Source organism: Puma concolor, chromosome C1 (assembly GCF_028749965.1).
Source record: "Puma concolor isolate L17-30 chromosome C1, mPumCon1.1.hap2, whole genome shotgun sequence".
In the NCBI taxonomy this organism is placed as follows: Eukaryota; Metazoa; Chordata; class Mammalia; order Carnivora; family Felidae; genus Puma; species Puma concolor.
In genome coordinates, this window is record NC_141674.1 from 189,178,583 (window position 1) to 189,191,981 (window position 13,399).

Genomic DNA, 13,399 nt, shown 5'->3' on the forward strand with positions numbered 1-13,399 from the left:
ATTGTCAGAAGACAGCACTCTCAGCATGTAAAAGTTTCAAGTTAAACTACTCCAGGAAGAAGGAAGACTTGTGATTTAAGAATCCTACATTATAGCTTTTATTTGGACCAAAGATGATGTCATGTTCCTCCTGATTCATGAACTAGAGTCACTTACCTATTATTGGTTCATCCTGAGTATAATAACTAATTTAAATTTAGGCCAAAAAATTAATGAGAAATGCAACCAAACTGAGATTTTTGTGCTCTTTGTACAAATACGGTTATCAGAGGGAAGTGGATGGGAGATAGGATAGATGGGTGATAGGTATTAGGAGGCACTTGTGATGAGCACTGGGCGTTGTATGTAAGTGATGAGTCACTGAATGCTACTTCTTTTGTTTGTTTTTTTTGTTTTTGTTTTTTTTAATGCTACTTCTGAGACCAATATTGCACTGTATGTTAATTAACTAAAATTTAAACAAGAACAAAACAAAAATACTATTATCAGTGTGCCATCATGAAATAAAATTTGGGAAATTTGGTAGTTTGGGGAGCTTAAAATTTTTTTACTACTGCTAGTTGAGTAACCTTGAGAAACTCCTTAAACTCTTTAAGACTGTTCTTTCATGATCAAGTGGGGATAATAGTGGTATCTACTCATTGTCATGGAGTTGGAAGGATCAGCTTGGAGTCTGGCACAGAACAAGCACTGATGTGGTTGCTGTTGGTATTATTATTATTATTATTATTATTTCTGTATTTTTATCTAAAGCCTCTTCTGCTTTGTTGACAGTAGGAAGGAATATAAGCAAATAAGTAACCAAAATGTATAGATTTCATGTGAATATGCTTTTTAAAATAGTCTTCTTTTTCTACTTTCTTTTTAGAAAATTCTTAAGCACACACACAAAAATGAAGTTCCATATAGCCATCACTTAGCTTAAACAACTATCAATATTTTACCAAATTTTTTTATCTCCATCATTATTTTTCTGGAATATTTTAGAGCAAGGAAATTATGTCATTCTACCCATAAAGTAGAATCCCTTAATGAGTAGGCATCCCTTAATGTAAGATTGTTTTAAAACATATTCACCATGCAAAATTAAAAATAAGTTCTTAAGATTATCTGATACCATATTTAAATTTCCATATTTATTTCAGAAATGCTGTTCTATAGTGGTTACCAGGAGCTGGGGGTGGAGGCGATGGGGAAATGTCTGTCAAAGGCTGCAAAGTTTTAGGGTTGCCTGGGTGGCTCAGGCAGTTAAGTGTCCGACTCTCTGTTTCAGCTCAGGTCATGATCTCATGGTTCGTGGGATGGAGCCCCATGTAGGGCTCTGGGCTGGCAGCATGGAGCCTGATTGGGATTCTCTCTCTCCCTCTCTTTGTGCCCTCTCCCCCCACTTGTGCTCTCTCTCTCAAAAATAAATAAATAAACATTAAAAAAACACAAAGGCTGCAAAGTTTCAGATATGCAGGATAAGTTCAGGAGATCTAATGTATAGCAGGGTGATTACAGTTAACAATGCTGTACTGTGTACTTGAAATTTGCTAGGAGAATAGCTTTGTTTGTTTTTTTCAGAGAGATTTTAATTGTTCTTACCAAAAAAAGAAAAAAAAGTTAACTATGTGAGGTGAGAGAGATGTTAATTAGCTCATTGTGGTAAATATTTCACAATGTATACATATATCAAAATGTCATCTTGTACACCTTAAATATATGCAATTTTTACCTGTCAAGTATACCTCAATAAAGCTGGGGAAAAAAGAAATGTCATTTTACAATTTGTTCAAATCAGGATCCAAACAAGGTCTACATATTATCTGTTTGTTGTGTCTTTCAAAACTTTATAATTCACTTTTTTTATGCCATTAATTGCTAGAGAATCAGATTATTTGTCCTTTCTGATTTGGCTGTTTGCTTCATTGTGGTGTTAACTTCTCTGTCCTCTATTTCTTGTAACTTGTTTTTAGATCTTAGACAATTGATTAGATTCCAAATCTTTTCTTTTTTTTTTTTTTTTTTCAAGTTTATTTATTTTGAGAGACAGAGCTCAAGAAGGGGAGGAGCAGAGAGACAGGGAGAGAGAGAATCACAAGCAAGCTTTACATTGTCAGCACACAGCCTGATTCAGGGCTCAAACTCATGAACCGTGAGATCATGACCTGAACCGAAGTTGGATGCTTAACTGACTGAGCTACCCAGGTGCCTCTAAATTTTTTTTCTTTAGCCAAAAATATATCACAGGTGATGCTGTATACTTCCTGGCTCATAGTGGCTGGGTATCCCAAATCTACTAAGATGGGTCAGTAGACTCAGATGTTGTAAGACTGACCCTTCATTGCAAAGTTCCTTATCAATCTTTTACCTAATGATTTTAGCCTTCATTGTTGCTTAGCTCTATGATTGTATAATAGGGAATTTTCTACTTCTAACATTTCTTCTTCATTAGCTGGAATTCATATATAAGGAAGAATTCCCCCCTCATTAATTACCTGATAACACTGGGAAAACAATTTCTATATAAAAGACAAAAAAACTTGATTCCCCCCCCTTATTTATCAATATTCAGTCATGAATTGGTACACTAGAAACCTCTAAGTGACAATTTTGTTTAGATAAATGTATGGACTTTACGTATTTCATGTGTTTCAATCCATTGCATTCATTTTTCTTTTTGATACTCACGTTGTCCCATCTTAAGCCAAATGGGAGTCCCTTCAAGTTGGCTACTACATCCTTTTAAGATGACTTCCATTGACAAAAGATGAGCCTGGGACATCTTTCTTTTTTAAAAAGTTTTTATTTAGGGGCGCCTGGGTGGCACAGTGGTTAAGCGTCCAACTTCAGCCAGGTCACGATCTCGCGGTCCGTGAGTTCGAGCCCCGCGTCGGGCTCTGGGCTGATGGCTCAGAGCCTGGAGCCTGTTTCCGATTCTGTGTCTCCCTCTCTCTCTGCCCCTCCCCCGTTCATGCTCTGTCTCTCTCTGTCCCAAAAATAAATAAACGTCGGAAAAAAAAAATTTTAAAAGTTTTAATTTAAATTCCAGTTAGTTAACATGCAGTGTAATGTTAGTTTCAGGTGTACAATATAGTGGTTCAACACTTCCATACATCACCCAGTGCTCATCACAAGTGCACTTCTTAATCCCCATCACCCATTTAACTCAAGCCCCCATCCACCTCCCTTCTGCTAACAATCAGTTCTGGGACATCTTTCTTGATAACTTCTTAGCTTTCATGTTCTTGGTAGTCAGCCACCATTTCTCCATGGATGTTTGATTCTTTTTAATGGAAAATGGTATTTAGAGACCACAAACGGAGTACTAGGGTTGTTCATTACTATTGAGTCAACATTGTTTCTAGGTCTTTTGGCTGACAGAATTTTGTTTTCAAAGAAAAAAAATATAAGTTCATATGGATATTTCCAAATAAAATTTAAGATAACATGATTCGGGGGCACCTGGCTGGCTCATTCAGTAGAGCATGTGACTCTTGATCTCAGGGTTATGAGTTTGAGCCCCATATTGCGTGTAGAGATTGCTTAAAAAGATAAAGATAACATGATTTTTATTTGGTTTGTTTGATTTGATATTTATGTCTATTTTTTCTTATGCTGAAAAGTTTAGTTCTGATGACATTGTCATAATTATGTATTTGTTTAATCCTAAAATACACCAATAACAGTTTCAAATAATAGCAATATTGCTAATGTTAGTAAAATTACTGACTACAATGTATTTCTCCTCATGTCTTTGCCACACAAAAACACAAAAGCATTTTGTTTTTTACACCTAACAATGTATTTTGATGATCATAGCCTATCATTACATAGAGGTCTCTCCTTTTTATTGCTGCATATTGCTCCATTGTATGAATGTTTATTTTTAATGTTTCTGACAAACTTCACATTATTCCTCCTCTTACTGTCTGTTGAATACTTGTGATAATCTACATATTCTAGAAAGGTTATAATTAAACCATAATTCCTAATAATTGGGCTAAATTTAGACAGAATGCAAATATTGGAAAAAGTGTAAATTTTCAGCTAAACATAGTAGAGTAGTTTGAATACCCAATGACTGAGAAAGGAAAAAGGACTCCAAAAACATAGGGAGGGAGAATCTAGCCTGAAATTGTCTATAACCTGTGATTTTACTGCTTGTTAAAAAATGGCTACTATTTGTCTTAATACAGATTCCCTGAAAACAGCCTGAAGCAAAAGCTTACATGCTAACACTTAATAATTTTGAGGAGGAGAAGTCATGTGCAATCCCGGGAAAATAGAAGGGAGGAGAAAGGGAATCAAAGCAGAGAAGGAGGGAAAGCAAGCAGGTGCAGGGAGTGTGTTTCTGAGCTGGCCTCACCTCCTTAACAGACATCGTGGGTATCATAATGGCAGTGCACTCCGCGGGACTTCCTCATGTCTCGATTGTGTCACCTGACCCTGACAGGCTATGGCCAGGCATGGGAGTCTCTCTTGTCAGTCAGCTTCATGTGTGGGGGCTCTTTGGTCTGTAACAGGGGGAGGTAGAAGGAACAGTGGCCATGCTTTGAGACAACATAGTGGGCTTCTCAAGCCATGAAACTGACCAGGCTGCTGAGGTAGGTCCGGCCAACCTGGAGTGGTGTGAGCACTGGGTCCAATTCACAGTTCAAAATGAAGTCATCTAAATCTTCTGTCCTTACTCAGAAATATTTGATAATAAAAATTGTTTTGGACATAGATCTAGCAAACATCTTTTTTTTTTTTAATTTTTTAATGTTTATTTATTTTTGACAGAGAGAGAGAGAGAGAGAAAGAAAGACAGCATGAATGGGGGATGGGCAGAGAAGGAGGGAGACACAGAATGTGAAGCAGGCTCCAGGCTCTGAGCTGTCAGCACAGAGCCCGACACGGGGCTCGAACCCACAGACGGTGAGATCATGACCTGAGCCGAAGTCGGACACTCAACCGACTGAGCCACCCAGGTGCCCCAAACATCTTTTTTTTTTTTAATGTTTATTTATTTTTGGGGGGGGGGAGGGGCACGGAGAAAGAGAGGATCTAAAGCAGGCTCTGCACTGACAGCAAGCCTGATGTGGGGCTCGAACCCACAAACCTTGAGATAAAGACCTGGGCCAAAGTCGGATGCTTAACCAACTGAGCCACTCAGATGCCCCTAGAGCTAGAATTAAGAAGTCATTTAATATTTTTCCTTGATTTTATTTATTTATTTATTTATATTTTCAATATGGAACGTTTCAGGAATTTGTGTGTCATCCTTGCACAGGGGCCGTGCTGATCTTCTCAGTATTGTTCTGATTTTAGTATATGTGCTTCCAAACTGAGCACTTCCTTGACTTTAAAGAAGACTGTAAATAATTTTTGAAAATTCTGAAGGGTATTTCACAGTTTCCCTGAGTAGCCCATCTAGTATTTAAACATAGCATTTTAAACCTTAAAAATATCAGGCTATTCTATTTAAGCAATTTGTGACTTAGGTGAATAACCCCCTACCTAATAAAAATGCTAGCCATTCAAAAAAATCTAAAACTTATGATAATTAGAGGGTGATAAGGAAAAACTATCTCATGCATGGTCTGGGTTTTGTATGATAAAATTCACAATCTCCTTTTAGGCAGAAATCAGCATTTCTCATAAAAGGTATTATAATCAAATTATGATAAATTCTTTTTTTTTAAATAAATTTATTTTCATTCTTTTTTTTTTCTTTTTTTTTAACGTTTATTTATTTTTGAGACAGAGAGAGACACAGCATGAACGGGGGAGGGGCAGAGAGAGAGGGAGACACAGAATCGGAAGCAGGCTCCAGGCTCTGAGCCATCAGCCCAGAGCCCGACGCGGGGCTCGAACTCAGGGACCGTGAGATTGTGACCTGAGCTGAAGTCGGACGCTTAACCGACTGAGCCACCCAGGCGCCCCCAAATTATGATAAATTCTAACAGAATTAAGTATTCTGAGAAATTAACTTCTTTCACTTTCTGTTGATTGTTGGTCAAAGGTTTATTTGGTCTTTAACCAAATAAAAATTTTTGAGGTATTAGTTTAACTGGTCATTTTTTTTTTTTTTTTTTTTTTTTTACTAAATGTCTCTAATTTGAGTGAATCTTTAAACTGGCCTATTTTACATCTCTTCTCTTATGGAAATTTTGAAATAAAACTTCAAATTTCATAATTCATAATGAAATGTTCATATTCAATTAAATATGTTCGTAATGTTCATAATTAAATTCTCTGAAACTTTCTTTTAACTGTTGAGGTTCAGGTATCAAATATTTATAAATATTGCTGTGGTAATAGACATGACTCATTTTTCACCCCTTAATGATACTGATTGTACGTGTGTGTGCGTGTGTGTGTGTGTGTGTGTGTATCCTACATTCTGTCTCATTCTGATTAGTACATTATAGTGGCAATAACATTAGGAGTCTATGAGAGAAAAAGTTCTGTTCAAACACTACAAAGTTAACTCAAGCTATTTCCTTGACATGTCATGCTATTAATATGGTAAACATTAATTACATTTATGTGGCAGGAAGGGGTAGGGGAAGGAGTGGGAAGAAGAGAGAAAGAGAAGGAGATATTTTATGCAAACTCCTCTCTCCCCACCATTGGATAATATCACTATCTGTATAGTAAAAACAACACAGGTGCTTACTAGATCATTTTTGAATCAGTGAATGGATGACTACCGCTCTGGAGCTATTAAATATTATATACTATTGCTTGGAGGCAAAGAGACAGGGAACTATTTTCTTGTTCTATGATTCTGTGGTTTCTTTCACTACTAAAAGCTGGCTAGGTTGCAAATTTATTTTAAAGTCTGAGAAGCAAAACGCTTTCAGATGAAAGGCAGGGAGAAAATACTCCTCAACATGTCCACTTTAGCACCAGGGAAGCCTAATCAATATCATTATCATTTACATGGATAAGCAATGTAAATTCATAAAAGCTATATATACTAACAGCACTTTTATGCCTGGAATAAGAACTCTGTGCCAAGATTGATTCTATGCAATATTAGATGTCCTGTTTTCGGTTGTGCACGTAAGAATGCAGGCGGCCACCTTTTCGATGTAGTTTCTTGCGCTGATAAGGAAAACTGCTGAAGTCATGAGGCTGCTCCGCTCAGAGCCCTCATGTGAGTCATATGAAAGCTCCAGCATTGCTGACCTCTGGCAAAAAGGGAGCGAACGAGGACAGGAGAAGCAGAGGGGAAGAGGTTCAAGTGCGGGTTTTCTCCTTGAACCTAGAAGATTATGGGTCAAGAGCTGTGTACAAAGACTCTCCAGCCTGGATGCAGCTGCCATCGCTGTTGGGAGGGAGGCGATGCACACAGCTGTCAGAGGAGTGCGCCTGTGCCGGCGGAGGCTGTGATCGAGGTATTTGTAACCCGGACGGAGAATCTTCCTCTGTTGATAAACTAGGGAGCTCAGAGACTCCCTTTCTGGAGCAGGGTCTGATTTCTCTGCGGTGGGTCAAAAACAATAAAAAGAAAATTATATTAAAGTCACTGAGAATTTATGGCTGTTGCTATCAAGTTTGGGGATGTTCTTGTAAAGCGAAAGGGAAAAATAATCCTATGCTTTGGGCTACACGAAATTCAGTGACTTGAAGTTGAGAAAGTAGTTATTCTCTTGGAATATCTGAAGTACTAAGTTACACAGCTGAGCCCCAGAAAGCAAGCTGCAGTATTGGTATGCTATGGATTCAAAATCACAATGATTAGCTTATGATTATTAGCAATGACATACTAGAAAATTATTCCCCAAAAGAGATAAATTAAAAGAACATGAAAAGACTGAACCAAACAGAGAAAAATTGGAAACCATCCATCAGAGAGATTTAGGTTAACCTAAGTGCTAAAGAAATATTTTTAAGTGAAGAAACAATGTAGAGTTTTAGCAGGTGATATCATTATGGTCTTTTTTAAGGATCTGACTTTCGGGAAAGGATTTGCTTTTTGGGATGTAGGAGGCTTAGAAAACATCTGAAGAGTAACAATCAGATAAGTGGAGAAAAAATGCTTTATGCCAGCCACTGAGTCTTGACTTTGCGTACATTTTATTCCTGTACTGTCTTTTTTCTCTAGCTAACAGACCTAAAAGAAGCGTCATGTTCCATGACTTCATTTCACCCCAGGGGACTTCAGGCGGTCCGTGCCCGGAAGTACAAGAGTAAAAGGCCACGGAGTAACAGTGATTCTTTTCAGAAAGAGGATCTGAGGCAGGGTTTTCAGTGGGTGAGTGAACAGCTGATGTTGAAGTAGAATGATTTAATACATACTTGTCTAGGAGGCTGGCCTTTACTTGTAGGGCAGGTACTGAGAGGGCCCCAAGTATACTTGGGCAATGCTAATTTCTCTGGGAAAAATGTCAACCCTAAAATATGTGTTCTTTCTTTCCTTCCCACCTCTCTCCCCTCCCCATTCCCCTTAAGCAGAGGAAGAACCTCCCTTTTGGGGCAGCCTCATCTTACTTGAACTTGGAGAAACTGGGTGAAGGTTCTTATGCCACAGTTTACAAGGGGATTAGCAGGTGAGTAACTCATAGCTGGGAGAGACTCTAGAGATGAGGATCCCACCCCTTTGATTTGAAATTATAGAGCCAGGTAACACATGACAGAAGTTCAGGACCACTGTAAGACACCATAGTCAACAGGGAGAGACATGATGATTTAAATAGTCTGGCAAGGAAAACAAACTTCTCTTGCCCTAATCAAAATCAGTTCACTAAGACGTTTATCAACTTTTCTCTCTTTTATTCAATTTAAAGTAGAATTTTTCTACTGCTGACCCAAAGAACAATTACTGCTCTTCGCAAGTGCAGCTGGTAAGGTGTCTCTAAAGGGTTTTTCACGTCTCTCCCTAAAATACGAAGACAGAGTTTGCAACGTTGAATTTGTTCCTTCATTCTTCCTCTTACCTTCATAGAAGAAGCTGCACTTGGTTTCTACAAAGCATGATACATGCAAAAAATTATTAGTATTTGGGTTTGTATACTTGTAAAATATATAAAATGGTTGGAGAAAAAAAAATAATGCTAATCCAGAAGCCAAGTGCCCATTTTGGCTAATGAAGTTTATTGAACATATGTGAAAGATCCATGAACTTCATTGGTTTTTAGCAAAGACGAGAAAGTCAGAAGGTCTGCTTTCTTTAATTTATGTTCCAATGGAGAAAATAATAGCTCAATAGTGGTTAAATGTTAATTTTAAAAATGTAATATAAATATTGTAAGACTAGTTATTATTTATCCTAGTAATCACATTATTAGTTTTTAATGTTAAAACAGGATTTTAGGCAAAAATCATTTTATATACATTATTTAATACAATTCCATAGACTATCTTAGGAACTAAGAATATAAAATGTTTCCTTCAAGGGAGTCAACTGAGTAATAGTTTCAAAAATACATCAGAGGGGCACCTAATTGGCTCAGTTGGTTAAACGTCCAACTCTTGATTTCAGCTCAGGTCATGATCTTGCAGTTTGTGAGATCGAGCCCTGCATTGGGCTCTGAGCTGACAGCATGGAGCCTGCTTGGGATTCTCTCTCTCCCTCTCTCTACCTCTCCCTGGCTCACTCTCTCTCTGTCTCAAAATAAATAAACTTAAAAAAATACATTAGAAATACTCGTTTAAGTGCATAGAGATATACATACAAGTACATTCATTGCAGCAAGATTTACAATAGAAAAAGTAAAAAAAATCAGAGTAAAAACCTGGTCACAAATGCCCATTCATGGAGTACTAGCTAAATAATCACCATGCAGTGAAGTGGTGTGCAGTCATCTAAAGTATGAAGGAGATGTACCAATACAAGGAGATGTCCGATATTTTAAAAAACAAAAGCAAGTTACAGAACAATATGTATCCTATATGCTCATTTAGAAAAAAAGTACTCAGGTGTACTATGCGTGTATAAATTTATGTGTGCATCGAGGAGTCTGGAAAAATGCATAAGAGATTGTGAAATGTAGTTACTTCTAGTGGCTAAAACTGTGGTGGGCAAAGAAAGATTACTCAGACTTTTCACTTTATTCCTTACCGCAAAGACATTACATTTATGATTTTAAAATAAGTAAAAAAATATCACAGAGATGGATGCCAAATAAATTCAACACCAATTACTACTTTTTAAAACTCTGAACAAGATAGGAATAGCATGATAATTCCTCATTATGATGTAGAGTATTTCAAATCAACAATCCACATACCTTCTTTCTTAAATACTAGAGACACCTCCATTGATTTAGAGATAGGACAAGAATTCTCATTATCCTTCACTGTTAAAGATTATAGCAAATATTCTAGCCAATGCAATGACCAAAGAAAACCCCTGACTATCATTTTTGTGGACTACAGAATTGTCTACCTAAAAAACCCAAGGCAATAATCTAAGGAACCAGTAGCAGCAGTATGACAGAATAAGGTGATCAGTTACAAAATCAAAATACACTTATCAAAAGTTGTCTTGTGTATTAACAATAACCAGTTACTAGAAAGTTCAGTAAGGGAAGTTACTCTCACAACATCAACAACAAAAATCATTACTGTCAAAAAATGGGCGAGGGTAACTGAGGGACATAAAGACTTGAGAAAGAGTCAGACAGGCACTCATTCATTCTACTAGTATTTATTAAGCACCTACTCTGTGCCACACACTCTTTTAGACAATAAAGATTCATTGGAGAACAAAGGTGACAAAATTCTGTGCTCGTATGGAGTGTACATACTAGTCACGGTAAGATAGGCAATAAACAAATTAATGAAAGACTGAGTTTATCGAAGAGTGAAAAGTGCTTTGGAAAAGAATAAAGCAGTGGAGAGGGATGGGGAGCCCCAGAGTAGGGTGGTGGATGACTATTCTAAATAGAGAGATGAGAAGGGAACACTTGAACACAGACTCTGACAAAGGTGAGGCAGGAGCCATGTGCGTGTATAGTGGAAGACAGCCTCATGCAGAGGGAACAGCAAGCAACAAATCCCTGAGGCAGGAGTAGGCCAAGCATTGGAGGGGAGAGTGGAAAGACATGTGGACAGGGAAGAGCTGCAGTTGCAGTAGACCGGGTGTATAAGGTATTATGGATTATTCCAGAGATTATTGACGTACAGAATATTTGAATTAGAAAATCTAATAGTGCAAAGATGTCAGTGATTCTTTCAAGTTTTAATATATGTTATTTTTTTAAGTTTATTTATTTATTTTGAGGAACAGAGAGAGAGAGTGCACACAAGCATGGGAAGCAGGGGAGGGGCAGTGGAAGGGAGGGAGAGAAAATTCCAAGCAGGCTCCATACTGTCAGCATAGAGCCCAAGGCAGGGGCTCCCCCCATGAACCTGAGCCAGCTAGAACCTGGCTCTATCTCATGACCTGAGCCAAAATCAAGAGACAGATACTCAACCGACTGATCCACCCAGGCACCCATCAAGTTTTAATATATTCTAAATATGTTCAAAACCCACAATAATTAAAATAGTATAGTATAAGAAAAGGCAGATCAAAGAAATATGATTTTTTTAAGTCCAGAACAGTCACAAACCTAAGTATTAGTAAGATCTAATATATAATCATGGTATATACATCAAATCACTATCAAATCAGTGGGGAATAGAAGACAGTCCAATAAACGAAGCTGGGATGATAGTTAGCAACTTGGAATAAGTAAATATATAATATGAATTCCTAGTAGATTAAAGAGCTAAATGAAAAAGAAGAGATAAGAGCTGGAAGAATAGGCAGAGGAATTCTGTGTCACCTTTGGGCTAGAAAGGTCTGTCTCTTCAAAACACTGAAGTCGGAACCCTTAAGTGTCCATGGTGCCCCATCTACCCATGTATGTTCTAGGGAGCCCTCGTTCTGAGAGACCTTAGGATATTTCATTGAAAGTTACTATTGCCAAATTGTTGCAGGGAACCCTAAAACAAAGTAAAAAATGTGATTCCTTATTATAGATGCTCTCAGCATCTTTAAAATGTTAATGTATACCATGACTATCTAAGAAAGATTAAGAAAATTGAAAAAAAAAACTTTTGTAATGTTTATTCATCTTTGAGAGAGAGAGTAGTGGAGGGGCAGAAAGAGAGAGAGAAACACAGAATCTGAAACAGGCTCCAGGCTCTGAGCGGTCAGCAGAGAGCCTAATGCAGGGCTCTAACTCACAAAACGTGAGATCATGACCTGATGCTTAACTGACAGAGCCACCCAAGTGCCCCAAGAAAAATTTTAAAGTGTAAAGCATTTTCTAAACATATGTGACCAAAATACTGTTTTGGGGGGTGGAGAGAATTTCACAGAGGTATGCTCTGAGTAAAAAAAACATTTTGGAAAATATTGAACTTCATAAAAATTTTAAAGTTCCAAATTTCAAAAACATGTTCAAATAGACAAAAGAAATTGGTGAAAAGTATATGCAAAATATTTCAATTAAAAAGATATGCAAAATATTTCAATATCCAATGCAAATTAGCAAATCACAAAAGAACAGAAAAGACCAATAAACTTAAGAAAATTCAGGTCCACAAGTAGTTAAAGAAATAGAAATCAAAATATGATAATCCTTTTTAGGCAAATTAAATAGGCAAAAAACAAATGAAGATAAAAGTATGACACCAAAAAACAAACCCCACATTTATGAAGGTATGTCAAAGGGACACAGGAACCAACTGAAAGAGCTCCCAAAGGACAAATCTGGAATATTTGAGCAACAAAATAAACTAATATTGGATTATGACCCAAAGTGTAAAATAAATATCTATGAGTCTACACTGATATAAATAAATGGCTCAATAAATTAATAAATGGGAGAGAAGAGACAATTTTCCTGTGCAGAAGAATTCCAAATAATTTATGTAAATAACCCACCCTCAAGGAGTTGAAGCATAAATCCCCACTCCTTAAGTGTGACCTACTCATAGTGACATTCTTCCAAAAGTACACTGTGGAAAGGGAGTTGGGGGGGAAAGAACTACAGTGAAGAAACCTGACAGATACTATCTCAGCCTGGTGATTAAGGCCAATATAAAGTTATAAATTCTGACAATAGTATGTATCCTTAATATGATGGGATGAAAATGGCACTTTACCTTCTCAAAATCCATATCCCCCGTCTAATCATCAAAAAAAAAAAAAAAAAAAAATCAGAAATACTGCAATAGAGAGGTATGCTACAAAATTTTTCACCAGTACTCCTCAAAACTGTCATGGTCATCAAGTCTAGGAATCTATCACAGCCAAGAGGAGCCTAAGGAGACATGACGACTATACATAATGCGGTATGCTAACAGAGAAAGGACATTAGGTAAAAACTAAGGAAATCCTGGGGGCGCCTGTGTAGCTCAGTCGACTGAGCGTCCAACTCAGCTCAGGTGATTGTCACACGGTTTGGGAGGTCGAGCCCCGTGTAGGCTG

At 37.3% G+C, this 13,399-nt stretch overlaps 1 protein-coding gene and 1 non-coding gene across 5 annotated transcripts in view; one reads left to right on the forward strand and one right to left on the reverse strand.

The window, feature by feature from the left end:
- Positions 1-5,212: 5,212 nt before the first annotated feature.
- LOC112849037 (U6 spliceosomal RNA) lies at positions 5,213-5,319 on the reverse strand. Its single transcript, XR_003222488.1, has one exon. It is a non-coding gene; the product is annotated as a U6 spliceosomal RNA (small nuclear RNA).
- A 1,800-nt stretch (positions 5,320-7,119) lies between these two features.
- CDK15 (cyclin dependent kinase 15) overlaps positions 7,120-13,399 on the forward strand; it is an 84,509-nt gene continuing 78,229 nt past the window's right edge. The window contains exons 1-3 of one of the 4 annotated variants that reach the window (XM_086719287.1): positions 7,120-7,370; positions 8,081-8,230; positions 8,428-8,525. In XM_086719287.1, coding sequence (XP_086575413.1) covers positions 7,248-7,370; positions 8,081-8,230; positions 8,428-8,525 — 371 coding nt within the window. In that variant the 5' untranslated portion in view covers positions 7,120-7,247. The remainder of the gene's footprint in view (positions 7,371-8,080; positions 8,231-8,427; positions 8,526-13,399) is intronic. The other 3 variants (XM_086719289.1, XM_086719288.1, XM_025935194.2) reach the window with 3 other exon arrangements.